The following is a 27,807-nucleotide window of genomic DNA, read 5'->3' as shown; positions in this document are numbered from 1 at the left end:
CCAGACAGACAGGGCCTTAGTGATGCGTGGTCTCCATCCCAACTTGGCTATACAAGGCATTGCGGTGGGGATGCCCTCTGTCCTGGTCTCAACTACCTGAGTTCTGTGAACCCCAGGTGTGTGCTAAATGGGGCTGGATGCCCACCAGGCTGCTTCAACGTTCTTGCTTTTGCTGCTCAGCCCATCTCAGACTTTCGGTAAGATCTTGGGACAAGAGACATCTCCCCCCGCTTTCCCCTTTGTGGTCAGCCCCTACCTCAGTTCACAGTCCTCCTGCTTTGTGCCAGCACCTTTGCTCACTTCCTGCCCTCTGCTCTTCTGAACTTTGTCCCGGTTGAGACTAGGGTCCAAGTTCCAGGGCAGAGCAGAGCCATCTTTGAGTCCTGACTCTTCCTGTTACCAGCCCTGTCACCTCCTTGCACATTCTCTCACCCTGTGGGTCAGCTGGGTCTGGTCCCCACTCTCCCAGCCGAGTCTGTAGGTACCACTGTGGAGCCCCGAGGGGTGTCCACCGTCACACTGTGCCCTGTTGTATCCCCAGGGCATGAATGAGGGACTCTGTACCCCAGCCCCTGTCCCAGAGCAAGGTGTGAGTTGAGCAGGTGGGCATTGGAGCAGCTCTCCAGCCCCCTGAATGGGAGCCGTGGAGAGAGACCCTCAGGAGCTCGCCATCAGGGCCGGGGGGTGACAGCAGTGTGTCCGTACCGTCCAGTGTGACCGCGCCGAGTGCTCCACATAGGTGCCAGGAAGAGAGTGTGTGGAGGGCGAAGGGGCACACCCAACCGAGGAGCCCTGTAAGCAAAGGCCTGGGGGCACTCAGGCCATCCACACGGTCTTCCGCTGCCCAGATTCCTGGCTCAGCCCCGAGGGCAGTTGTGAGCGAGTCGCCGTCTGAAGCTTGCACTGTTTTAGGCCACTGGGGCAGGGCAGAGGAGGTGTGGGGTTGACGCTCAGGGTCCAGCACCCCTAGTCCTGGCCACTAGGGCCTCCCTGTGGTTTCCCTGTAAAGAAGGTTGGTGCCATGGGAATTGGGTAGGATGAGGGTGGCCAGGCAGGGCGGCTGCAACTCGTCCAGAGCGCGTCCTGGCGAGCCCAGACGGCTTGTGGCTTTGGCTCCAAGCCTCTGATACCTGGATTCTGTCTGCCACCGCCAGGGCTGTGCTCTGAGGCCTGTGCCCAGCATGTGGGCTCTGCTGGGCAGAGGAGGGGCAACAGGAGGCCCCAGGAACTCTGAGTCTGCTAACTGCTCTATCTCGGTCTCCATCTCCCCCTGTGTGTCTGTGTCTCTTGGACCCCATTTCCCTGTCCCAGTCCCCTTATGGAGGCGTGCTGGAAACTCTAGGTCCAGAATGGAACATCCCTGTAGATCCTCTGGTCTCAGTAGCCCCTGCCCCCTACTCAGGTTTAGAGAATGACCTGAGAGCCTCTCATACTCTCCCTACATATGACTGGTGGGTTATCCTTGGGGTCTCCAGGGAATCGATGAGGAGTTTGGGTTTGCACAAGGTTTGGAAGGTCTGGGTGGTCGGGTGGGGGTGTCTGTTGAACTAGGTGGTCTTGTGGTGAGTGGGAGCCAGGAAGTGGCGTGTGGACAGTGGGACATGGGTGGATACCAGCCAGTTAACTCTGCCCTTCTCTCCGTCACAGGTTGATTATCCCGGGCTGTGGCTGGCCGCGGTGCTGGAGCCCCGGATGGCCCCTGAGCCAGCCCCAGGGAGGACGATGGTGCCCCTCGTCCCTGCACTTGTGATGCTTGGTTTGGTGGCAGGTGCCCATGGCGACAGTAAGTCTGGCCCCTCAAGGTGTGGGGCCTCCCAGATGGAAAGGATGCATTCTTCCTAGTAGGACTCTGGAAGGGGGGATGGGACCAGTCACCAGGAGAGACAGGATGGCTAGATACACCTCCAGACCTTCTGTCCCAGAGAGGCCCCCTGCTTGGAGCACCGGCCTCCAAGGAGAACCCCAACCCTGTACTTCCCAGGAGCACCCTGTAGAATGCCTGCCTGTCTCTTAAGGTGCTGCAGGGTGGGGCATGTGTGAGTGTGACCCTGTTTATGGGCTGGAGGTGAGACGTGCCCAAGATTCGTGTGGTCATAGATGATGTGCTCAGGCGTGTACTGTGTCCGCTGCTGTGGACTTGTGCAGAAGGCACAGTGTGGGTTGCATCAGGGGATGGTGTGGGAATAGAGGGGCCGCACACAAGGAACGTGTGTGGATGTGTGAATGGGACACCAGGTGTGTGCACAGGTCCAGGGAAAGGTGAGAAGGGAGCCACCATAGCCCTTCCCCTGGGCTAGGCCCTTGTAGACACTGAGCCCTTGCTTCCCTCCCCCGCTTCAAGGCAGAGGGGCATCGCTGCCCCCAGCCCCTCGGCCCTTAGAGTGGGGAGAGATTGCACTTGGCCACAGGTAGCTGGACTCCGGCGCCCCTCCTGTGTGTTGGGGGAGGTGGGATTGTCCCCTGCCCAGATCCAACTCAGAACTTTGGTCCCTTTCCTGCCGCCCTTCCCCCTGCCTGGCACTAGGAGACTGGCCGCAGCCGCCCTGTCACCATGGTTACCACTGCTTGGTTACTGGTGGGAGGCGGGGCACAGGGCAGATTTAGCCAATCTGCACACGGAGGGGGAGGGGCGAGGTCGGAGCCAAGGTCCCTGGGGAACGGGGCTGTTCCCGTTCTGTCTGGAGCCCAGAGGTGGCCCAGGGCCAACCTGGGGGTCAGCCGGCCATAGGTTCCCCCAGCCCCCTCTCCCAAGTATCTGGGTGCAGAGCTCTCTCCTTGCCCCACCCAAGCCCTTTCTCCTAAGGGCTCATTAATTATTCAGGACCAGATCCTGGAGGGGGTGGGACTGGAGAGCCCCGCCCTTTGTCCGCCAGGCTGAGCTGGGTGGGGCTCGTAGGGCAAGAGGGAGACAGGGTATTGCTCTCGGGGTGCGGGGAGTGGGGTGATGAGAGGGCCGGGCTAGCAGGAGCAGGGCAGGGTAGGGGCTGCTGGAGAGAGCTGGAGTCTGCAGGGACAGCCTGGGGTAGAAGTCACTGGGTGTGACTCTGAGATGGCAGGGAGGCCAAGGCTCATCAGAGTCAGCCCCTGGACACTGACGTGCTGGCCTCGCTCTGGACACTTGTAGGGCCTTCAAATGGGAGCTTGAGAGCAGAGGGAGGACCATCTGCTGGCTGTCAGAGACAATACACCTGGGAGTGAAACTGCCTCCCCTCCTGCTCAGACCCAACATGCTGGAACCTGTACCCACACCCTCATTCCCCCAGACCTGCCCATCTTTCTGTGTTCTCTCTCCTGTGAATGGCTTTCCCACCCACCCAGCCACCCAAGTGAGAAACCTGGGCTGCCTCCTGCTCTCATACCCACATCTAATCCATCACCAAGTTCTGCTGTTTCTCCCTCCTGAATGTCTTTGGAATGCATCCACCTCTCCCTTCACGTCCTCATCCAAGCCAGGCTCAGCGCTCTCCCGGGCTTTTGCAGGCCACAGCCTCCTGCTGGCTTTCTGTCTCCAGTCTCTGTTCCATGGTGGGAGTTATGTTGCAAAATGAAAACCTGATCATGTCGTCTCTCAGTTGAAAATCCCTCGCTCTCTGTTGCCTTTAGGATGGAGCCTTGGGGTCCAGACCCTGCATCTGTAAGCCTCTGCCAACCTCATCCTTCACCTGCCCCATCCTTCACCACACCCCCGCCGTGCTGACTTCTCAGTTGCTCCCTGCTCCTTGTTACTTCTGTTTCCTCTGATAGGAACCCTCTTCCCCATCCCCTTCACCTGACGATTTCCACTCACCTTGAGCCATCACCTCCTCCAGGAGCTTTGGTCATGTGCTGCTCCCCTGGGCACATGTGACTCTGTGTCAGGTCTGCGAGTCCCAGGGGGTCAGACCATTGTCCAGCTCAGGGCCTGGAGTTTGGTAGCTGAGTGAATTGGAAGGGTGGAGTCAGGCCTGAACCCCTGGTAGGAGCGGAGTGGAACAGAGCAGAGTCTAAGAACCTCCATGCTGGTCTCTTAAGGACCAGAGCCCAAAGACCACAGTCTTGAAGGCAGGAACCAGCTGGAGATGCCAAAATAGGTGAGTTGAGTTCTGCTCCCATGCAGAGAGCGGAAGAGGGGCATGGGCTGGGGGCTGTGATGACCTGACCCCTGGAGGTCTCCTGACCCCAGAAGGCAGAGTCTGCCTCACACTGAACAGACATTGGATCTGTCCCCGCCGCCACACCGTGGCCAGCCTTAGGTTGGGCCTGGGAAACCTCTAGCCAGGGCAAGCAGGCAACGTGGACAGAGCTGCTGCAAAAGGTAGGGCAGGCGCCCCAGAGAATTGACGACCGGAGCAGTGGAGCGCGAAGCGGACAAATGTGTTTCTATAGGCCTCTTAACGAGACAAATGAATGGGGGCCCTGGCCTCTGAGGGAAGTGCAGGGAAGAGGGGCGGAGAAGCAGCTGCCAAGAGTTAGCCCAGAGGTCCCGAGTCAATGCCGAGTCAGCTCTGGCGGGGACCTGGGCATGGGTCTCGGGGGCTCCCCCAGCCGGGGCTTGTGTTTCTGAAGAGGGCAGCTTGTGGGTCCAGAGGTGGTCCTGAGCAGGAAGAGGTTTCTGCTGATCCGCTGTGTGCTTGTCAGGTGTTCAGTGAGAAGAATCCACACAAGCCTGCGTCTGGAGCCTGCGGTGGGGTTACTACAGCGTGCGCTATGCTGGGGGCGGTGCTGGCACCCCCAGAGGTAGTGACCTAAATGTCATGGGAGGGGGTAGGAGGCTTCCTGGAAACTGGGGCCCTGAAGGGTGAGTGGGCATTTGCTAAAGGAGGGGTGTTGCCTAAGGAGATGAGAGGGGGGAAGATGCAGGAACGGGCCTGGGCTTCTCCCTGGAGCCCATGCGAGGACCACCATGAGGACTGTCTCCCTTTTGTTCCCAGATAGCGTAGGCCAGTCCAGTTACTTGGAATCATAGGAGCCCAGAGCAGGATGTGGAGAAGGCAATGGCGACCCACTCCAGTACTCTTGCCTGGAAAATCCCATGGACGGAGGAGCCTGATAGGCTGCAGTCCATGGGGTCGCTAAGAGTCGGACACGACTGAGCAACTTCACTTTCACTTTTCACTTTCATGCGTTGGAGAAGGAAATGGCAACCCACGCCCGTGTTCTTGCCTGGAGAATCCCAGGGACGGGGAGCCTGGTGGGCTGCTGTCTGTGGGGTCGCACAGAGTCGAACACGACTGAAATGACTTAGCAGCAGCAGCAGCAGAGCAGGATGCCTAAAGGCTTAGAAGTATAGGTGGGTGGGTAAAATCCTAAGTAACTGGGGATGTATCTGTCGTCACAGCCCCGACCTGGTCTGTGGAGCTGGAATGGGGCAGGCAGGGTGCTGTACGTGGTTCAGCGGTGCCTTCCCCACCCCACCCCCACCATCCTTGGGGAGGCCAAATCTGGTGGCCCGTCTAGACTGTGCCCTCCATGGAACTTCCGGCAGGTTGCTTTCCCTCTCAGGGACTGTTTTCCTATTGCACAATGAGGATAGTCACTTCTACCTGGAAAGGTTAACTGAGGTCACATGTTCAAGGCGCCTGACACTTTGTACGTGCTCCCTCCATCCCAGGCCATGACCTGGAGCTCCCTGTGTGTCCCCTGGGAGCCCAGGGTTGTCTCTGAGTGAACTTCCCTCCCGGGGATGCCAGAAGTGGTCACAGGAGCCAGCGTTAATGAGTCCCCAGCTCATTAGGCTGTTCAGGGCCGGGGAAACCCGCCTCCCTGCCCTCCCTTCCAGCCCCTGGCTGCTGCGTGTCTGTGTGCCTGTGTACAAGGGGGTGCAGGGAAGGTACAAAATAGCAGTCATCTCCCTGGGGAGTAGCCTTAGGCAGCTCAGTTTGGCTGGACCCTGAGCCTCATGGCCCCCCGGCCAGCCCACTTGTTTCCTCTCTTAGGTCACTCCCTCCCACTTGGCATGGGCTCAGCTATCTGAGAGTGTCCGGGGCATATGCCCCTGGGAGCTGCTGCCCAAAGGCCTGGGCAGCCATGACTTCCATGTGGTCAGGGAGGGGTGGGTGTGAGGGGAGGTGGCCCCACATTCTGGTGGGGCAAAAAGCCCCTCCAGGCACGTGTCCTTGGAAGTTCTGTTCAGAGCCTCCCTGGACGCCAGCTCTGGTCAGTACTGGGCAGAGTGGTCAAGTCACTGAGGTTGCCTGCCTGCCTGGAGACCTGACCAGCGACTGTAGCCTAAAGGCTGAGGGGCGCAGAGCAGGCTCTCATAGGCTTGAGTAGGGTGCACGAGAGGGGCTGGGCACATGGAAAGGCAAGGGGGATGCCCACGGGCTTGGGTGGGATGGCATCGCCACGGGACCTGAGCTGTGTCCCGCACAGTGCTTGGCCTGTGGCAGGTACTTTTTTTTGCTTTTTCTTTTTTGAAAGAGTTGAGAAAGGTGAGCCTGGACAGGGTAGCAGGAGTGAGTGTGGGAAAGGCAGCAGGGAGACAGGATTTGTGCTCCCCAAAAGTCCAACTGGTGAAAAGAGGCGAGGGTTTGGCAGAGCTGTGGGATGACAGGTGCCCTCCTGTGGGGGTGAGTGGGCTGAGAGAAGTGAGGGTCTGGTCTGATGAAGGGGAGAGACCTGCCCCCTGGATTGCCCTGGGCTTGCACACTGCCAGTCTTTGCCGGAGCCTGGTGGGTGGGTGGGCTGGGCAGGGCCCTGGCCCCTCTCCAGCCTCCCCGGGAGGTTCCGCCTCCTCGACGGCCCCAGGCCTTGGGCACCGTCCAGCCTCCACTGTACTCAGGCCTTCCCCTTTCTCTCTCGTGACCTGTACCTGGCTGCCTCCCCAGCTCCCGGTTCTTTGTTTGGCGCAGAGGCCCCACCCCTAGGCACACTCACCCGGCTGTCTGGTTCAGCAGGTTCCAGCCTCTGGTTTCTGCAGCCGGCAGGTTGAGGCAGGAACCAGGGGGGTTCCACCCCGGGCTGCTCTCCCCAGCAGGTGTTGAGGGCTCCCCAGTGTGTGTGAGGAGCCCGAGGCCTCCATCCTACTCTGCAGACCTTCCCTCATGGTCGTCAGGTTACCTCCCTTGTCCCCCGCCCCCCCCTCCCCCCCCGCCACTGCCCTGTGCCAGGAAAGGGGTTGGCGCTGGGACAGGGAGGGAATCAAGGCAGGCAGGTTTCTGCCCTGCCCAGGGTTATTGTTCTCTGTCGGGAAGCAGCCATGAATCAAATACTCCTCCACAATGTGGAGAAAGTGATAACCTCACACGTGTACAGAACAAACCGTGAGCAAAAGCAGTAACCTCACACGGGACGTAACAAATCATGAATACAGCTGTGAGGGGCAGAGGGGAGTCACCGGAGAGCCCCAAACGCAGAACTAAGCCAGTCGAGGTGGAGGCGACAGCAGGGAGGCAAGGAAGGTTTTCTGAGGAAATGATGTTTAAACTGAGATCAGAAAAGTGGATAGGAGACAGTGGGTAAAGAGGTGGTCTAAGAGGTAGGAGGAACAGCTTATGCAAAGGCCCTGAGGTGCAGGATGAGCATTGCTCATCCAGAGGGTGGGAAGCCAGGGCTCTGGGGGGTGTAAAGGGCTGGGGTCTGACCTGGCAGGGCTCTGTCCATCACGACAGGAGTTTAGGTCTTGTTTCAGAAGCCGTGGGAGGCTTCTAGAGGGTTTTGATCAGGGAAGAGGCTGCCACTTTGCTCCGGCTGCTGAAGAGGACAAGACTGGAGGCAGGGACGCAGCTGATTAGGTTGGCGCAGTGTCCAGTCGAGGGAGGGTGTTGTCTGGACTAAGGTGGTGGCAGAGCAGAAGGAGAGGGGAGCTGCAGTCTGGAGGTGAGGGGGAGGGGTGTGCAGTGTGCAGAGGGGTGGGCAGGAGACCCTTCCCCACCCCTGAGTGTGGGAGGAGGGGCCCTATCTGAGAAGACCTGACTGAAAGGACCAGCATACAAAGACAGGCTGTGCAGACCGGAGTGTCCGGAGCCTGCTTTAGAGGGCAGTAGGGGCAAGTGAGGCAGCCTGAGCTTCTCTGAACCTTTGTGCTGTCCCCGTGCCCCCCTGGCCCCGAGCAGGTTTGCGTGTTACCCCAGCAGGGCTGCCCTCGCCCCCTCTGGGTACTCCTAAGTGCAAGTCAGGTAGGTCCCCAAGTTTCCCTCCTCCAGGGAAGCCCTGAGCTATGATTAGGGTTTGGAATGCTGGCTCAAACCCTGCCTTTACACCAGATCAGTGTTGATTTATCTGTTGTTTGACCTTCTGAGCCTCCATTTCCCCATCTCTAAAATGGGGATGATAATACTACTGGTGCTAAAGAGCGTGATAGCTGCCCACAGGCGAAGTCCACCACGTGTCCAGCTGTGGGAGCAGCCTACAGACGTCATCACAGTTTGTCTGCACAGACCCCTGCCTCTAGCACCGTTTAGCAGATGAGGCTCAGAGATAGTTACTGGCCTTTTTTAATAATTACACAAAACCTGCAGAGCCCGCTGGACCCTGGGGTACTGGGTACGATGGACCCCTCCCTGCTCCCTGCAAGGCTGAGCCCTCCCAGCTCTGGACTGCAACTGTCGCTCCTGAGCCTAGTGGTTGGTCCCCAGACCCTTCCCTCCTCGGAGACACTGCTCCATCTGTTGTCCCTCTTCTCTGCACTGGATCAGCACCTTCTCTCTCTGCTGCCTCCCTCCCATCAGCATTTAAAGACCATCTTTCGGGCTTCCCTGGTGGCTCAGTGGTAAAGAATTCGCCTGCCCATTAAGGAGACCCAGGTTCAATCTCTGATCCGGAAAGATCCCACGTGCCGCAGAGCAAATGAGCCAATGTGCCACTACTATTGAGCCTGTGCTCTAGAGCCCGAGAGCCTGAAGTCCGCTCGCCCTAGAGCCTGTGATCTGCAACAAAAGAAGCCACGGCAGTGAGAAGCCCATGCACCATGACTGGAGAGTAGGCCCCGCTCTCTGCAACTCGGGAAAAGCCTGTGCAGCAGTGAAGACCCAGCACAGTCAATAAATAAAATTGTTTTTAAAAAGTACTGTCACATCTTAGGAAAAAAAGAAGAATGTAAAAACCTCCCTCCCAATTTTCCTCCCCTCCAAATGCCACCTTTTCTTTCTCTTCCCCATCACAGCCAGTCTCCTTTAAACAGTCACTGTACTCTGCTCTCCACTTCTTCACCCCCAACTTACTCCTCAACCTTCTTTGATCTGGCTTTGGCCCCCCCCCACCCCCCTGACTCTGCTCGTGACAAAGCCTCCAACTACACCAAGGTGAACTGTTTCTGCCAGGTGTTTTGGAGTCAAACAGGCTTGAATTCAAATCTCAGATGTGCCGCTCATTGGCTGTGTGACCTTGGGCTCGTGACTTGACCTCTCTGTGCCTCTAAACTGGGGACAACAAGCAGTTGAGGACTAAATGAGATAAAGTACCGGGTACAGAGTGGGATTATCATCATTGCACAAACATGTTTTTGTGCCAGAGACCAGGCCAGGCCTGGCCTCATCAGCACCGAGCAGGTGGTCTGAAAGGTCACTTCTCACGGTATCAGCCTTCCTGGAGCTGTTCATTGGCCTGATTAATAGGAAATGGATCCGCTGTCGGGATTAACGAGGCATTGCTACATCTTAATGAAGGCCAGGTTTCCGGGATCTTGTGACCGTGGGTGGTGGGATTCCAGGTTGACCCTGTTGTATATCAGAGTGGCGTGGGTGAGCGTGACTGACTGTACAGTGTCCAAGCCCACTCCCTTCTCCCCCTCCCGCTGCTTCTCGGTGGAACTTTGGGGAGATGTCCAGGCCGTCAGAAGACAATCACCCAGTCAGTGGGAGCTGGGTGGGGAGGGTAGATTTACAGGAAAGGCATCACCTGGGAAGGCATCCAGAGATAGGACGTCTCTGGATTAGGAGGTGGAAGGTCTAGGCCTCCGGGACTGATGGTGCGTGGGGTCCGGGGAGAGGAGGAGTCGTGGTCTCTGGCTTTAGCCTTGGGGTGGGTGGTGGTACCATCACCTGGGTGGAGAGCAGTCATGTCTGCGAGAGAGGCTGGGCCGTTCCCAGCAGCTCTCAGCATGCCTTTGTCCTAGAGCTTGGAATTGTTGAGGGGATGGGAGACAGAAGAGTGTAGCAGTTCAAGTACAGACTCAGTACTCCAGACTCAGTGGCCTGGGTTCAAATCTTGGCTCTGCCACTAAGTGGCTGTCATGTTGGGCAAATCCCATTACCTCTGTGTACCTTGACTTCTCTATAAGCAAAAATAAAACCACCTCATGAGCTCACAGCTCTTTGAAGAGCACCTAACACATAAGAAGCACTGCATAAGGGCTAGGCATCACTACCATTATTTCCTTTATAGACCTTTCTTCCCCACCCCCATGCCTGCCCCCTGTAGCATAGGCCATTTCTGCAGTGACCATCCCGTGGTGACTTGACGTTCCTGTCTCTCCAGGCAAACCTGTCTTCGTGAAGGTCCCCGAGGACCAGACTGGATTGTCAGGAGGGGTGGCCTCCTTCGTGTGCCAAGCCACGGGGGAACCCAAGCCGCGCATCACATGGATGAAGAAGGGGAAGAAAGTCAGCTCCCAGCGCTTCGAGGTACAGCTTCGGGTGGGCAGGGGCAGGCAGGGCTCCGGTTCTGCCTATTTTGGGGTCTGGTCCTATATCACCTCGTCTTGATCTCCCTCCCTGGGGGCCTTTTCTCGGCAAGAGAAAGGCTGAGCCTGAGCAGGGCCCGGTGTCTGTCGCGAGCAGGCTGTGACCCTGTGTCTGTCCTCCGGCAGGTCATTGAGTTTGATGACGGGGCAGGATCTGTGCTGCGGATCCAACCACTGCGGGTGCAGCGAGACGAAGCCATCTATGAGTGCACGGCCACCAACAGTCTGGGAGAGATCAACACTAGTGCCAAGCTCTCAGTGCTCGAAGGTACCTGCTGGAAAGGGATGTGGCGTCGGAGGGTGGGGAGACTTATGTGGGGGATGAGCCAGCCAGCCAGCCCCAGCCCCACCGTGGACTGTGGTGTATTTGGTAGAGAGGAGAACTGGCCACCCTGGGGTCGGAGAAGGTCAGTGGTAGACAGCGATGATCGCTGGATTTTTCGCGTATGTGTGGTGTCTTTGTGTTGTGCTGAGCCGGGGTGTTGCTTGGCTGGGATCTGGGGCCTGGCCTGAGGTGTGAGGTGGTAACTACGTGTCACTTGGGGTACATGATTTGTGGTAGTGGATGTGATTTTCATGTGGAAGCTGGCGAGAGGCTTCAGAGAAGTGTGTTCCCAGTCGCTGTTATGAGCAAGGGCCCTAGGCTGGCGGCTAGGGGCCCTGTATGTGGACTTTAATGACCTCTCTCACTTGGTGGCTCCTCCATTCATTCACAAACACGCCCTGATGACGCCTTGTGTCCTGAGAGTATCTGACCTGGTCCTGCCCTTGCGACTTCAGTCTCCAGTAGGTTCTTCGTTCTGCGGGAGAGGCCCAGGGGACTGCAGGAGGTGGGGGCACGCACAGGGGTTCAGGGGAGGAGGGAGTTGTTGTCTGAGTCCTGAAGACAAGTGGGAGTTGGGGTGGGAGCCTTGGTGGGGAAATAGCATCAGCTCACACCAAGGCCCAGAGGCAGGAGACAGTGGAGCTTTCAGGGAACTCTTGAGTGGTTCCATTTGGCTTTGGGGTGGAGGGTAGCTAGAAGACACAAAGTAAAGTGGGGAAGAGTAGGTAGTTCAACATGAGCCTGGAGAGGTTGGAGGGCAGATCACACAGGACCCACCAGGCTGAGAAACACTTTCCTGGGGACATAGGAAGCCACAGGCAGGGAGTGACGTGATCACCACCCACTCCCACCTGCTACGATGAAGGCAGCCCTCTGACTATGTCTACACACATTTTCAAAATGTGGTTTGGACTGTTGCTTTTAAAAAAAAATTGCAATACCAATACCTGTTCACTGTTGAAATTTTAGTAAGTATAAAATAGCACATAAGAAAAATTAAAAATCACCTGTTTATCTTACCACTACTATTAACGTTTGGTTATTTGCTTATAGTCCATTTTTTGTGCATGCATTATATATGTAACAAAAACAAGATTACATTCTGCTCAATGATTTGTAGACTGCTTTTTAAAAAAACATATCTTGAACATCTTCCTCACCATTAAGTATTTTTCTGCATCATTATTTTTAATGGCTGTGGGTAAGTGTCACATGCAAGTACCCTAATTTCTTTAGCCATTCCCTTATTGTTGGGCACATATGTGTCCAGTTTTTTGCTTGTATAAGTAAGGGACTGTGCGCTTTCTTACAGATGTGTTCACTTTCCTGATTATTTCCTAGATGCACAGAAGTGGAATTGCTTGGTCAAAGGGCCACATGTGATGTTTAGCCTTTTCAATATTTCCAGAAGACTGTCAGTTTACACACCCACCAAACAGGGCATGAGAGGGCCTCTTTTCTTCACATCCTCACCAGCAGTGGGAATTATCATTAAAAAAATCTTTGCCAAGTTAATAGGCAAGAAATGGCATCTCAATTTAATTTGCATTTCTTTGATTACAAGAACAGTTGAACGTCTTTTTGCGTTGGCCGTTTTTACACTGTGGCTTTGTACGTTCACGTTCACATCCATTCAGTGACTCCTTTGTGCCTGTGTGTCTCCTGCGTGGCAGGGCAGGGCCCTCCAGCTTAGAGGGGCAGCGGTTAGGGTCAGGGGCTCTGGGCCACTTATTCTCTTACCTTGTGACCTCGGGTGAGTAACCGTGTCTCTGAGCCTCATTTTGCTCCATCTGTAAATCGGGACGTGATGCCTGCCACCCAAGCTGGTTGGGAGGATTAAATAGGATGTAGTTAAGCACTTTGCTGAATTCCAGCATGAATGGGCGCTGCTGTATGGCTGAAAGCCGCACACTCTAAGGTCACACGTGTGAGCTGTCTGTACCTGGTGTCGGTGATGCAGCCCCCACCGTCCACTCCCCTGAGGGGCGGGGGCCCAGAGGAATCGCCCTGAACCAGGATCCCTGACAGTTGGGTGCTCGCAAGGTCCTCCCTGCCACCCCGACCTCAGTTTCCCCACTCATGACCTCAGGACAGGGATTTCAGCACTGCCCTCCCTCCTGTTGCTCGCTGCCCCAGCAGGAGCCATCTGCCCTGCCCTGGCATTTGGGAGGTGGCCGAAGGGCCAGACTGTGGCTCTCACCCTAGGGGGCATCTCTCAGTACCTCGCACTAAAGGAAAGAGAGGCTCCTTTTTAGTGTTGGAGGAAAAGTCCCTACACGCCAGTCCTGGAGGGGCCTTCTTGGAGGAGGGTTTCTCTAGCAGGGGTCTGGGGTGTGTTCCTGCTTCTGGGTGTGAGAGGTGTCTGGTGAGATTGGGGAGCCGCGTGGGGGCCCCAGGCTTGTTCCTGGCCCAGTTGGGATGGAGCTGTGGGCCTGAGTGAGCCCCCCTCCTGCTCCTGAAACACAGCACCCGGAAGGTGAAATGCTGACTTGCCATGTTGGTCTGCGTAACCTTGACCGGCTCTGGGCTTGGCAGAAAGGAGTGGAGTAGGAGGTCGCAAAGGTGCCAGGGGGCAGGGCCTGAGGAAAGCAGCTCCCCCTCACCGTGCCAGGCCTCCCCTGCTGGCCAGAGAGGCTGGGTGTGTGTAGGAGTAGGGTGAAAGGATGGTTTGACTACAGCTGTGGGCCTGGGTCAGAAGAGAGCCAGGGCCATTCCTGGGAGGCGGGCTGGGGAGAGGGGGAAGCTGGTTCGGGGACTGGGACTCAAGGTGGAGTTCCTTACGTGCCGCGCACCATGCACTGCGTGTAGCTCAGCACACCGGGCACTTCAGGGGAGTGGCCCAGGGCTCCCTGGGGTGACTCGGCTCAGCTGAGAGGTTGCTGCATCCCAGGCCTGCGTGTCCACGCCAGGCTCCCTGCCCTGCCTTGCTCTGTGCCAGGCCCAGCTCCTTTCACATTCGAAGCACCCCACACCACTCCCACTCCGTGGCCTTTGCACCCAGCTCCCTGGGCAAGACTGCCACTCCCAGGGAGTCCCGACTGCCCTGCGATGCCCAGCCAGCTGCCTCCCCACCCCCTCGGCCCGGGCTGGGTACAGGGTGGGGGTGCCCGGCATAAGCTGGCTGGGGGCGAGCTGCCCAGCGTTCCTGTCTGAGTGGTAATTGAAGCCATTAGCGCGCCAGCCTCTCCCTCTCCGGGTAATGGCAGGAAAAGCTCTTCTCACTCTGCACTCTTGAGGCTGAATCACTCCCCCTCCAACCCGCCTGCCGCCGCCACTGAGACAGGGAATCTGACATTTTCCCTCGCGAGGGAGGGGGAGCCAAGGGGGAGGGGAGGCAGGCCTTGCTTCCCAGCCTTTCCCTCCAGGAGGTGGGGGAGCCAGGAGGGTCTTGGAGCTCAGTCTGGAGGTTCGGGATCTGCCTGGGCCAGTGGGTTCCAGCCGGGAGGTACCGTGGTCAGGAAAGCCTGGAGAATGCCAGACAGCAGAGGTGTGGCCTGGGCCCTGATGACTTGGGCAGGTTCTGGAAGGGCCTAGGAGAAGGGGAAGCGGGAGAGGGGGAGGGAGGAGGAAGAAGGCCAAGGAGCAGAGATGAGCCATTTCTGACTTGCCTTGGAGGGCTTGGCTCTGCGGACTCAGAGTGCAAGAGGCAGCATTTGCTGTGGTCATGGATACCGCAGACAACACGCACCTGTGTTGTGGCGTGTGTGCCCTGTGGTGTGTGGCGTGAGTGCCCTGTGTGCTGTCTGGAAGGCAGTGTGTGTGAGGTGTGTGATGTGGTGTTGCACTCATGGGCTGTGTGTGCCTTACGGGTTGTATAGAAAACAGGGGCTTTGCATCCGACTGTGTGTGTGCACGCGTGTGCTTGTGCGTACACGCATCAGGCAGTGTGGTGTGTGTCATGCCGTGTGTGCATCAGACAGTGTTTATACGGGGTGCGGGCTGAACAGCAGGTGGTGTGCACCTTACGGGCTGTTGTGTACAGCGGGGGAGGGGTATGCAGCAAGCAGCCTGGGCTGAGTGTGTGAGGGAGTCTGGTGCTGCAGGAGGCCAGAGATGTGGGACACATTGCCTCCAGGACCCCACAGGGTCCCTGCTCAAGGCTGGTGGTTGGCCAGGGCAGCTAGACAGAGATGGACCTGGGGCACAGTGGTCAGCCTGAGCTGTTCTCAGTGCCTGAGAAACTATCCTTCAGCAGGCCGGGGGGAGGGGGCACCAGAAAGGGATCCTACCCAGACCTTGGGACTCTCTCCTCCTCGTCTCCTCCCGGCACTGAGCCCCGGCTCCTTTCACCTGTTCCCACCTGGCCTTGGTGTCTGCTGACTGCCCAGGACCACACCACTCGGGCCACAGAGGCCCAGGAATCCAGGTGCCCACGTGGCGCACCTGGTCTTGCCCCCTTCGTGGGGCATAGGCTCTGGGGGAGGCCTGCTGTCAGGCCTGTGGGGTAGTGACTGGCGGTGGGAGGCGGGCAGTCAGTGCTGGGCCTGGACCCCCAGGCTCAGTAGTGGTTTTGACCCTGGTGTGGGGACTGTGGGATGATGAGGCCCTCTTGAGCCCCGTGCCAAGCCCCTTTGAACATGAAGACTGATGACAGCATGGACCCTGTCCTGCCATCCTGGGCTTGCTGCACCTGGAGCACGGCCAGTAGAGAAGCTCGTGTTTTCAGGGTGGGTGGACGTTTCCCCAGGGGGTCAGCTCTCCCTGCCCCACCCTCCTCCCTGTCCCTGGCCCAGGCCTGACTAGGGGGTGGGTGTTTGGGGAAAGAGCTGTCACAGGCAGAGGACGACCGTGCCCCCTTCCTGTTGCCTGCATACGAGACCAGGTAACTGGCTTGTTTTGAGGAAGCTGGGCCTGTCATCTCCCTGATTTACATCCACAGAAGACATAGAAAGGGCCCCTTGAACCTAGCACCTAGAACCCAGGCCAGCTTCTGCCCTTCCCTCGCCACTGAGGTGTGACCTAAGTGCTTCTGGCCCCGTGACCATGGGATCTGTGACCTGTCCCTCCAGCCCCACTGTGACTGTAGTCACATTCAGGACCACACAGATACGAGGCTCTGCAGCCATTCCCTGGAGAGATCGGAGCCCCAGACGTAGGGGTGGGAGAGGTGTCAGTAGGTGGGCATTGCCAGGAAGGTCTTGAAGATCTAGGGAAGAGACCTAGAGAAGACTCTAGATTTCTTGGTACCTGGGTTCCCCCACTGTTTTTCTAGTTCTGATCTATCTTCAGGGGGCCCAAGTGGACCCCCTTCTGAATGGTTCCTCCTGTGGGATGGGCAGTAGGCCTGCTTCTTCAGCTAGTCAGCTTGGAGGTTTTAAATGCCCCTGTGTGTGCACATACTCCACCCCTGATGAGGTGTCCCCTGCCTCTGGTTGCCAGGGGAGAGAGGATTTTAATCAGGGGAATGCCTGATAAAAGGCGTGCTTCAGAAAGGTCCCTGAGGGTGCAGAGGCGGGTACCGGAAGACCAGTGAGAGGTCAGGGCAGCGGCCCAGGCAAGAGGTGGCAGTGGCCCAAACCCAGGCAGTTGGGTAGAGGAGGAAGGGAGACTGGGTTCCATGCAGTTTAAAAAGCTTGCCTGGCCACCTGTGGGACTGGGGAGGCGGGTGACTCGGGGTTGCTGGCTCCGGGCCAGGTAGATGGCAGTGCTGTTTGCTAAGGTTCAGGTCTGAGAGGAGGCCCCGTTTGAGGGACAAGTTGATGAGTCCACTTTAGAAATCTGTTGTAGCAGGTGTGTGTAGGCATCCTGGGGAGGGGTGTCAAGGAGGCCTTGTTCAGATTTTGCCTGGCACTCCAAGGAACAGCTGGAGAGAGAGGGGAGAGAAATGGCAAGTCTTAGGGAGCCAGAAGACAGGTAGCGGGCCCGGATGGAGCCCCAGACGCTAGGTCTTCCTATAGGGATGAGTCCCTGGAAGTCAAGAGAAAAGAATCTGAAGGAGCAGGGAGGGGTGCTGTTGAGAGGTCGAGCAAGATGACCGCTGAGACGTGGCCTCTGGACTTAGCTCCATGGAGTCATGGTTGACCTTGGTGAGCACGCTGGCATCAAGCCATGGGGGTAGCAGCTAGGTTGCAGGCACCTGAAGAGCAAGAGGGAGGTTCTCAGTTGTCTGGAGGGCCCGGGCCAGAACCTAGCGGGGGTAAAGGGACCCAGAGAAGGGTCCTGGAGTAGGACTGAGGTGGGGACCCCGGGAGGAGGGTTCAGCGTGTGTCAGACCCCAGAAGCTGGAATCTGGAGGGTGCAGACCTGGGGCCAGCCCCCGGGGTCCCCTGGTGGTGTGCGGCTGGGAGGCCTCACCAGCCAGGTTGAGTAGAGCCCTGGGAGGCGCCAGGGAAGTCCTGGGGAGGAGGGGATTGGGAGGGGGAGGCCTCGCGCCTGCTTGGCTGTTCTCGGAGACAGGCCCCAAACAGCTCAGATTCAAAAACAAAACAGGCTTTTAAGATGCCAAGTTTGATGAAATCTGAGTGCTGGAAGAGGTGGGAGTTTTCTCTTAGAAAAAGCTGAAAATGAAGACTGAAAGCTGCGAAGGGAGCCCAAGGCTCCCCAGGCCTCCCTGGCTGCCTGGCTGCCTGGGGGAGGGGTGGGGCTCTGGAAAGGGTGGGGGCCCGCAGGTCCGAGGGGCCCTTCCCGCTTGCTCAGGGGTGTCCTGACCCTGACCTTGTCAAGGATGGGGCTGCCTCAGGGACAAGGCCTGAGGCGGCCTTGGCTCCCTTAAGAGTGCCGGCAGGCTGGGGGAACCAGCAGCCTCGCTACCCACCAGGTCCCCTCGTGCGTCTCCACACGTCTGTGGTTCCCGGCTCCGGCCCCACAGGCGTCTCCAGGGGACTCGCCACGTCAGCATCCGTGTTGCTCTGCATGTCTGCACATGTGTGTTTCCGCGTCTCTGCGTGCACTCCCACTGGCTCTGCTTGCGTGCGTCTGTTTCCACAGGTGCTTGTCACTGCAGGTGCCCCTCCGCACGCACATGGAGGTTTCTATTTTTGCACCTGTCTCTTTCTCCATGTATCTCTCTGTGGGGCCCTGGCTGTGCACAGATCTAGGTGTCTGCGTTCAGCGACGAGGTGAGGCCAGGCCCAACACTCAGGCACACCGGGAAGGGGGTCAGGCCTACAGACGGTGCCACCCCAGGCAGCTGGTGTAAGTGTGTGTGTGTGTGTGTGTGTGTGTGTGTGCGCGCGTGCCTGTGTGCGCACAGAGACGCCAGGAAGCTGGGTAAACACGAGTGAGGAGTTCCTGCTGACAGACGGTGCCGCCTGCTCCGGGACCCCGCGAGGCGTCTCCATCTGTCCACCTCCCTGGTGCAGCCCCCTCCCTCTGGCCCAGACTCCGCCTCAGGCATCCTGGGCTGTGCTGGACAAAGAGACCTGTGTGTGTTTGGTAGGGGGCAGCAGCAGCCTCCCTCCCCCAGTCATTGCCGCTAGCCTAGGCTGATCCCCTGTCCACCCCCACCCTAGCCTCATCCATCAGGCCTTAGCTCCAGCCAGCCTCACCTTCCCACTGTCTCCCCACCCTCCCCCAGCCCTTACTCGGGCAGCCCCTCCCTCCCTTCCCCCAAAAGCTCTCCCCTGCCACTCATGCCCAAGTGTTTCCTACTCCTGCCCTTCCCTCCTTCAGGAAGCCACCAAGATAGCACTGGCCCAACTGCATTGCTACTGTGGGGACCTCAGCCAAGCTTTTGTCCCTCTCTGAGCCATCGGCTCCCAACACCCACCCCTCAGCCCCCACACCCTGTCACCTTCCTCTGCCCAGTGAGGATGGCAGAGAAGAAGTAGTCATGGTTCCCACTGCAGTATCTAAAGACCAGCATACGCACACGTGTGTCCCCAACCCAGGTACACAGATCTGTGTGGGCATACCCTGGGAATGTGTGCACCCTAACTGTGCTTGCAGGCAGAATCCACAGAGAGCTGTAGAGGCTCCCCAGTTCCTCTGAGGTCCACTAAAGTCCCCACGGGTTTTTCTTTCCTTCGCGGGGACCCTTTTATCAGAGGATGGACCGATCTTTGCCCAGAGGGACGCACTGCAAAAACCTGGCCAGGGGGCAGGTGTGGGGACCTCCCCGCTCTGTGCGCACTCAGGGGGCGTCGATTGAGCGGGAAGGAAGCTGGGCTCCCTAGAGTTGGGGAATAGGGTCTTGAGAAGGGGTGCTGTGACCCAACCCAGGAGGGGACGGGAGGGGCCGCAGCGGCTCGGACCGCGGATGCGCGCCCCGCTTGGACTCAAAAGCGCCGCCTTTCCGCCGCGGCGCCGGCTCTCCGCCGTTGCCATAGTTACCAGGCGGCCTGAAGTGGGGAGGGACCCTTCCTCCCGCGGCGCTGCGCAGGCCCGCCGCCCTCAGGATGGGTTTTGAGCGGACTCGGCGTGACCAGTACGTGCTGGTGTTGGAACGTGAGTGCTTGCCGGCGGGTGGCCGTGTGTGGGGCAGTCGTGTTCGTTTTGCGGAAATAAAAAGCCGCGGCGTGTGCAGGGATCTGCGGTGGAGCGCCCAGCCAGAAGCCCAGCCGGCAGAGGGCGTGATATGGGAGCGGGACTCCCCCAGGGTCGTCCGGATCCCAGTGCCCACACCCTGCTGCATGTGGGGTCGGTCACACCACCTGGTCTCATCCCAGCCCCACCTCGACTTAACTCTGTGACCTTGGGCGGGTTCCTGGATCTCTGCGCCTCCATTTGCTCATACACTTTACATAGTTTCAGTAAAGATTAGATCAGTTTGCAAGGCATTTTAACGCATTACCTGGAACTAGGAAGTGCTCCATAAACCTGACCTTTATCCCTACCTGGGCCTCTGTGTTCCCCGTTGTTGATGGGTTTGGAGTGATCATGCAACCCCAGCTTGAGGAATTTGCCCTGGTCCTAGCCTGAGTGGTTCAGGGTACAGTGACCCCAAGCTCCTGCGATTCAGGGTACAGGGGTTATGTGAAGAGGATAAACGTGACAGTCTGATGGTGGGTCAGTTTACACCAGCCTGCTCAGTACTCAGCTTGGCCAGACGGGCACAGGCGTCAGTCAGCCGCTGCTGTCCTTGGCTATATTTGAATGTTCCTGGGGGTGGGGGGTGGGGGGCTGCACCAAGTGAGTGTGGAAGGAAGAGCCAACAGCAGGTCATTCCTGAAGGGCTGGAGTCCTCCTGTGAGACATGCTCCCCCCACCAAGGTGCAGAACTGCGGCCTTCCAGCTTGTGCCTGGAAGCCTAGTTGGCACAAGGGACTGGCTTTTGGGTCCCGCTGTTTTATGGACTCTTCACACATGCCGGTTTTAGGCTCTGGCGGCTATGCCTGAGGGATGATCTGAGCCAAGGACGGAGCCATTGAGGGCACAGTAATTGAGGGAGGAAAATTAATTGTCCTTAAATTGGCATGATCCCAAAGACTTTTCCCGTGTTAGGAATTCAGAGTACATTCCCAGGACACAGGGCTGCAGATGTACGTTCCTCTTCCCTTCTCCTTGATCAGTACCTTGTGGGTAGAGATGGAGGCCAGCTGACTCCCGGCCCCTAACTCTGGCAGGCCCTGCCCCTGCTTCCCTCTCCACTGCTCAGGAGGGCTGAGCAGGTAGAATTGAGGCCTGGGAGGAACTAGACTGGTGCCCCAGTGGGCTGGGATGGCTCCAGCAGCCCTGAGTGTCCCCCGGCTGTTGGGGAGTCCAGGGAGGGTGGAAGTCGATGGAGCCCCGCCTGGGCCTTCTTGGAAAAGCTAGTGGCAGCAGGACCAAGGGAAGCTGTTTCCCTGCTTGGCATATCCCAAGTCCTGCTTTCATTTCTATCCTCCCTTTTCTTGCCACGGCTAACGTTTTCCTTTTAAAAATCAGAGCTAAAAGTCTGTACACTATGGGATCATATTTACAGCCAAACAGATGCTGGGTTCATATCTGGAGTATATAGGGCTGCAGGTGGGGAGGTGTTCTGCCAGCTACCTAGAGAAGCTGGGGAGGTGACTCCTACTGGTTCCCAGCCCAAGACCCCACCCCTTCTCCTGACAGCGCCACAGTCCCTTAGGGATGCCCCAGGCAGCTGGAGCCTTGGCAGAGCCCCCCCTGGGGTGTGGCAGCAGAGAAATGTCTTGCTCTTGCCTGCTGGGGCTCCTCCAACTTCCTCTCCTGCCACCCCACCAGTTACTCCCCCTGGGTCTCTGGGGAGACCAGCCCTGCCAGCCTCTACCTTCCTCCTTTCTGAGGATGCCACTTGGCTTTTCCCTGGCATGGGAGCTGACCTTGGCAAACATCCCCACACCCTTGAGCTGGGCCTGCGGGAGGGAGATGGGTGTAGTGCTGGCCTCCCCCTCCACGGGGCCCCACTCCCCTATCAGGAGACTGACAAAGGACAGGGTTCCCATTCCCCCACTGGGTGTGCAGCCTGGCATCCACACTGGTGGAGAGGCTCTGCCAAATTGCCACACTAACTCTGTGGTTTGCTCCTGGCAGGGGCACCGCTTCTCACCAGACCAGGACAGGAAGGGGGCCCCAGGCCCAAGTCTTGGTACTTGCCTGCCCCGGTGGCCCAGCCCTTGCTATTATAATGATGTCAGCCAGTAGTCCTGGGGCTCAGATTCTTTGATACTTTGCAGCACCTTATGTGCATCATTAGATGTAGTCTTCACGACGACTTTATAAGGAGGGCACTTGAACCTTGTTAATAGATAAAAATGGATAAAGGGAGAGGATTAGTAACACTCCCAGGTCGCAGAGCTAGTTAGTGATGGAGGCGGGAGCTCTTCTTGGTCTGCACTTGTCCAGAGTCTGTGTTCAGCCCCATGTGCTCCCAGGTAGGGTGCGCAGCCTTGCCCCCGTCCGGGCCCCTCGGGGCTGATGCAGGAGTCCATGTGCAGTGAGAGCAGGGGTGTGCTACTGCAGTCCCTGCCTGTTGCTCCTGTGGATGTGACTCCTCGGTGAGCCCCCAGCCCCTGGCAAGCTGGGAGAAAGCAGCCAAGGAGCTTTGCCTCCCTCATCGACTTTTGATGTCCTCACAGGGCTTTTTTTTTTTTTTTAAATCTCTTCAGCCTCCACATGCTCAGACCTGGTCCCTGGGCCTGACCATGGCCTCCAGGGTCAGGACTGAGTAAGGAAGGAGGTTCAGGGTGGGGACCAGGGTGGAGACGGGTCATTGGTAAGGCAAGGGGTGCCCAGACTCAGGGCCAGATCCCAGGCTGTGACATGGGGCTCTGCCCCGTGGTGGAGCTGAAGGCTGGGTGCAGGCAGCAGAAAGGACGCTACACATGCACACAAGAGGGTGGGGACTGGATGGCACAGGGAGCCTTTGGGCTGAGTTGTGGCTGGTGATGCCACTGTGGGGGCCATGGGCCCCCTCCAGCCCAGTGTCCACGAAGCACTTTCTTCTGTGGCTAAGAGAGGCTCAAAATCATTTTCCCAGGGCCTGGAGAGCTAAGTACTCATGTCTGCAGTCTGAGGCCTACTTCTCAGACCTGTAAACCCTCTGACAGGACAGGGTGGGCCCCCTGGCAGCTCGCTGGCCCTGTGAAGGGCAGGGCTGGGCAGTGGGGCTCCAGACTCTGGTTCCTCACGTCAGGGCAGGCTTCGTACTTAGAATGCAGAGAAGAGAGGAGCCAAGGGTCGCAGCTGCCCTGGGAATCATGACAGTCCCATCGGGCAGGTGGTGCCAGCCCTAACGTGCACCTTTGCTTTCTGTCTGCAGAGGGTCAGCTGCCCTTTGGGTTCCCCTCCATCGACATGGGGCCTCAGCTGAAGGTGGTGGAGAAGGCCCGCACGGCCACCATGCTGTGCGCAGCAGGTGGGAATCCAGACCCTGAGATCTCTTGGTTCAAGGACTTCCTCCCTGTGGACCCCGCCGCAAGCAACGGCCGCATCAAGCAACTGCGTTCAGGTGAGCAGAGGGCAAGGGTCAAGGGGCTGCGCAGACTTCAGGAAAGGCGCTGGGCCGGATCCCAGCATGTCCTTCTTGGGCCTGGGAGCTATGGGAGGCCTCGGCCTGGGTTGACCTTCCAGGGCTGATCAGAGGGCACCTGGTGGGTGCGCCAGATACTGCTGTAGGGGCCACCTGACATGCCCAGGGAGAGAGCTTGGTGGTGAATCATCGGCGATTCTTTCACCTTCCCGGGACTGTCCAACTCCAGACTTTAGTCCGCCTCTGCGCCTGGAGGCACGAGTGTCTTTCCCAGCCTGTGTTGGGCTCTGCGAAGGTGCTCTGTGGGCATTCATCCTCCGCCTTCCCTGGAGCCCAGCCTGAGAGGGGGGCCTGGACGGTGTTTCTCTGTGCTTCTCCGGACGGCAGGGAAAAAGGCCAAAGATGTCTGATTCATCAGGCTTCCAAAGGCTGGACCTCAAAGGCTTGCAGCCAGGGGGATGTTCAGCCATCCTTTGGCCACCAGGGCCACCTGTCTCCTCTGTATGTCTCAGTCGAGCCAGCTTGGAGCCCTGCGAGCAAGGATGCTGCCTTGAAACTGGGCGGGAGGTGTCGCCCTGTCGATCGATCTGCCTGCGAGGCTCCCGCCAGGATAATTGATTCCGTTTTTGTGGGAAGGGAGCCTTGGAATCAGCTTGGCTGCAGCTCTGCGTCTGCCGCCAGTGCGGGCTGGGCTGGTCAACCTCAGTCCAGGAGCCCTCCTGCTAGCTGTGGGATGGTGGGCTCAGGCCGGATGACCAGCACCAACCATACCCATCAGCTGTGGTGTCACCTCCGCAAAGGAGGTCATGACCCTGCCCCTCTCAGGGCCTGGCCGGCTACCGAGGTGTCCTGCCACTCCCTGGGGTGCCAGTCCCTCCACATCAGCTCCACCCGGGTGGGCGCCCCCATGGTGTCCAGGGGAGGAGGAAAGGATGAGCCACCCAGCAGGGGCAGGATTCTGGTCCCAGCTGCGGCCGCCTGAGACAGACTACGAAGTGTTAGCTCATTTAATTTAATTAAAACTCAACAAGATGGAGGCAGCTGTAGCGCAGTTAATTAAAACAGCCATAATCAAGGCAGGAAACAGGCCGCCAGCGTTTGCGGCCGCTGCCCAGCGTGGCACAGTGGCCGCCACGGTTCGACTCCTCTGCGTGTGCCCGCAGCCCCCAGGCAGGCTCCCCAAGCAGCCAGATGGTCCTCCCCGCAGGCCTGGCCTGCACCTGGCAAGGCGACGTCTGTGGCAGCAGTTCCGGGAAGGCACGCCGTCTCGCGTGTTCCGTTCGTTAAGTATTTATGTGGCGCCTGCTGTGTGCCGGGCCCGGTGCCACCCATTCACGGCTCCGTGAGTCGGCTCCCGTGCGGAATGCTGCTCACTGGCCTCCTCGGCCTCTCAGCAGCCACCCTGCCTCCCTCTCAACCCACTCGCTCGCCTGTCGCCCCGGCTTCCCTCTTTTCCGAGTGCCCCTTCTTTGCTCGGCAGCCCAGTCTGCTCACTTCTCCAGGCAGGGAGCGCGTGAGCCCTGCTCTTGCCCCATAGACAGAGCCCTTCCCCCGGCTGGCTCGCCCACTCCTGGAGCTTCAGGTTCCATCTGTCTCCACGCCTGCGAGTCCCTGTTCTGTCTCTCTAACCCAAACATCCTGCCGGAGTCCTAGACTAAAAAAGCCCTCTGCCTTCTGGGTGTCATCCTGACCATGAAGGGGGGTAACTCCATTCCGAACAATGGTGTCCTGCTTCCACTGACCCTCTCTCTGTGAGTGGCAGCCCCTCTAACCTGGAACTTAGGATACACCGCAACTCCTGCTCCACATAAGGAACTCCCTAACCCTCTTGATTGGTCACCCACATTGCTTTCACGTTGGTCTTCTCTCCTCCTCCAGTATCCCAGGTCACTGAACACTGCTCTCCAGGCTCTGCCCTTGACTCAGTCCTGCAGCACTGGGAGGGTTTCCTGCGCGTGCCCCACGTGCTCTGACGACCTCAGTGGCATCCTGCTGCCTCCATGGTCAGGTGCACACTCCTGGACAGGCACACACAGCCTTTCTCACTCTTGCTCAGCTCACGTCTCTAGCTTCTTCTCATCGGGTCCTGGCTTCACCCACTAGCCTCTTGGCCTCACTCAAGTTACTTAACTTTGAGCTTCAGTTTCTCATCTTTAAAAAGGAGTTACAGTGAGGATTAAGTGAGGCAGTGGTGGTGAGAGCTGTAACTGACGCCTGTGATGAGGGGTCTGTGAATGGGGCTCTTCGTAGCTCTAGTCACTCCCTGATTTGTAGCGAGCCCCCCAGCCACATCCTCACTCTCTACTCACATTCGCTAGAACGTGAAGCCCCCCTTCTCTGCCTGAGGCCCACTCCTTCAGGACTCCCCTTGCTATGTGTTGTCACCATCTGGCTCCAGCTCTGGTCACTTAGCCTGGGTGTTCTGCAAGGAGGGCCTGGGGTTGGCTCCCGCCTGCAAGGGTCTGGCAGGTGAGCAGCACAAGCCCAGCTATAGGACAGATATCTCTGAGCCCTGAGGATAAACGATTTCCTGATGACCTTCGGGCCCTGTCCTTGCAGACCTGCTTCTCAGGTCCGGGGAAACCTTTCTTGTTTGACCTTTCCTGCCATGTGAAAGCGGTGACCTAAGAGTAATGGCCCAGGATCCAGCTCCTGGGATGGCATCTGAGGGGCCTCAGTCATCCCACTTGCTCAATAACAGGACTCTTTCCATCACTGCCTGACCCTGGTCCTGACCCTTGACCCAGTAGCTGCTGCCCCTGGCCTGTACCGTTGAGAAGGGTGTGGAACTGTGCCAGGCATATCTGACAGGGGCTTCCCTGACGCAGTGGAATAGCCCCAAGCTCTCAGCTTTTACAGGGACCTCACAGTTTATGTATCACCAACCGATTACAAAGTGCTTTCCTGCCTTTGGTTGCACTTGATTCTCTTGCAACTGTGAGAAGTAGGACAGTTTGTGATTATCATGCCTGCTTTACAGCCAAGTTAGGGAGTCACCCACCCAGGGTCACGTGGAGATCCGAGGCTGGAGAGCTCCCCTGGGACGGCATCCAGGGCCTTCTACTATCACATCCGACTAACCTGGGCCTGAGGAGAGGCTGGGCCCTGCCAGGGCCCCAGAGTGCCACAGCCTCATCTTCTCCAAACCTTAGGCCCTCCCCGACTATACCCAGAACTCCTCAGGTGTCTGCAGACTGAGCCCAAGCACATGGCACCAGGGCGTGGCCCCCTGGAGCAAAAGCATGAGGCAAGTGCGTGTGCACGGCCCAGGCACAACCCCTGCTCAACAGGTGCTTTCTTCTCCGAAGTGACGTCACCTGCTGCCACAGCCTGTGTCTCTTGAAGGATTTGAACTTGAGACCCAGTGTGGGCCCCAGAGGAATGGGCACAAACTCAGGGAGAGTGGAAGTCATTCAGGAGCGGGCAGCATCACTGGAGCCAAGACGGGGCTGACCGCCAGGTGGGGCTCCAAACCACTGCTGTGGGCCCCATACTCTGCCCAACCTGGAAGGACCACTGTGGGACACCTCCTGTGCTCCGCTCATCCCACGGCCTGAGTGTACATGCCACCATCCCCATCACCGTGGAGGACCACTTGCCCACACTGTCCGCTGCTCACCCAGACACCTGAGCCTGGATGCCAGCATCTGGCTGCAGAAAGAGGCCCACTGGCCCAGACAGATGGAACTCTGGTGGGCCTGAGGGCGGCAGCCCCCATTTCATCCCACCACCAGCTGGTCTGCCAGGAGGGTCTGCTGTCAGCAATGGTCCCTTTTATCCGAACACTCTGGCACTCCTCAGGGGCAGTGTGGATCTGAGGGACCCTCCTGTCTCCCACACTCATCACGGAAAATGGAAAAGACAAATTCTTTCAGTTTGATGGGGAAACGACCTTCCAGAGAGGCCCAGAGTCTTGTCACACAGCAGGTTAGGTTTTGGAATTACTGAGGCCAGAGCTAGGGATCCCAGGCTTGGAGCATTTAGGTGGCCACCCCTTCCCCTCTCTTCCCCCCTCCCCCTCCCATGTTGGACCTGGATTGTAGGAGTAGATCAGCCTGTGGACGTTGTGGTCTCAGGACCCCTGGCTGTAAATATCAGAGGGTCTCTAAGAGCTTTTGTTAGTGTGGATTTTATTTATCAGTATTTGCCACTTTAGGTGTTAAGACCAAGAAGGTTTTAAATATTTATTAATCCACTTTAAAATAATTTAAAAACCCATTATGTGTTAACATAAACAACATTTTTTAATGGAAAATAATTATATTTTGTGAAACAAAAGCGTTCAGTGAGAAGAGCGGCCCTGTTTTACACTTTTACAAATCTCTTTAATTTGGGGCTTAATAGAAGGCAGCTGGATCCTCCTGTCTGCTTCTGTCTTTGGTCTGTTGTGCTATCACATATCCTGATGCCTCCAGGAGACTCTGCTGTACGTTTATGAGAGAACAGGAGTGAAAAAGGCCGAAAGCTTCTCAGTCGTGTGAAAACGGCTTTGACCTTGCAGACCCCTGAAAGGGCCTCAGGAACCCTGAAGGTCCGTGGACCACGCCTGGAGGATCACCGGGAAGATGATTCTCCTTGGACCATCTCTGTGTGCCTCACACACTGCCCAGGGCCCAGTGCTGCCTTTGCCTTCTCTCCAATCTGTGTGTCTGCAGGAGGCAGCCTGGTCCAGTGGGAAGGCCGTGAGCCAGCCCTGGTTGGTTCCTGCCACCTCATAAGCTGTGTGACCTGGGGCTTCGAGCACTTGATGTTCCTCAGCCTCCGTTTCTTCATTCTTGCCAAGATGGATAATTCCTCCTCAGTGGGTGTCACTGGGTTCAGTGAGCCGTAATCAGTGTTTGTCTCCCGGCATGCTGCCCTCCCCAGGAGTGGGCAGAGAGGGGCAGAGACAGCACTGACCTGGACCTGTCCACAGGCCCCCACTCCTCTGGATGGGGCAGCCGGAGAGCAGGTCCGCTGTTGGGGAGGAAGCCAGTCCAGACCTGATAACAGCCCCTCACCCCAGGCATTTGCAGAGTGAGCATCTGG

General features: G+C 57.9%; 1 protein-coding gene across 3 annotated transcripts in view; it reads left to right on the top strand.

Moving 5' to 3' along the window:
• The window catches only part of PTPRF (protein tyrosine phosphatase receptor type F), an 83,559-nt gene that overhangs the window by 12,484 nt on the left and 43,268 nt on the right, over positions 1–27,807 (top strand). For all 3 annotated transcript variants that reach the window (XM_061122157.1, XM_061122158.1, XM_061122156.1), the window contains 4 exons: positions 1,648–1,783; positions 10,396–10,541; positions 10,727–10,868; positions 22,570–22,758. In XM_061122157.1, coding sequence (XP_060978140.1) covers positions 1,693–1,783; positions 10,396–10,541; positions 10,727–10,868; positions 22,570–22,758 — 568 coding nt within the window. In that variant the 5' untranslated portion in view covers positions 1,648–1,692. The remainder of the gene's footprint in view (positions 1–1,647; positions 1,784–10,395; positions 10,542–10,726; positions 10,869–22,569; positions 22,759–27,807) is intronic.

This window comes from Dama dama, chromosome 20 (assembly GCF_033118175.1).
Source record: "Dama dama isolate Ldn47 chromosome 20, ASM3311817v1, whole genome shotgun sequence".
Classification (NCBI taxonomy): domain Eukaryota; kingdom Metazoa; phylum Chordata; class Mammalia; order Artiodactyla; family Cervidae; genus Dama; species Dama dama.
Note: the sequence above shows the minus strand (reverse complement) of the source record. Positions and strands in the feature narration are given on the sequence as shown.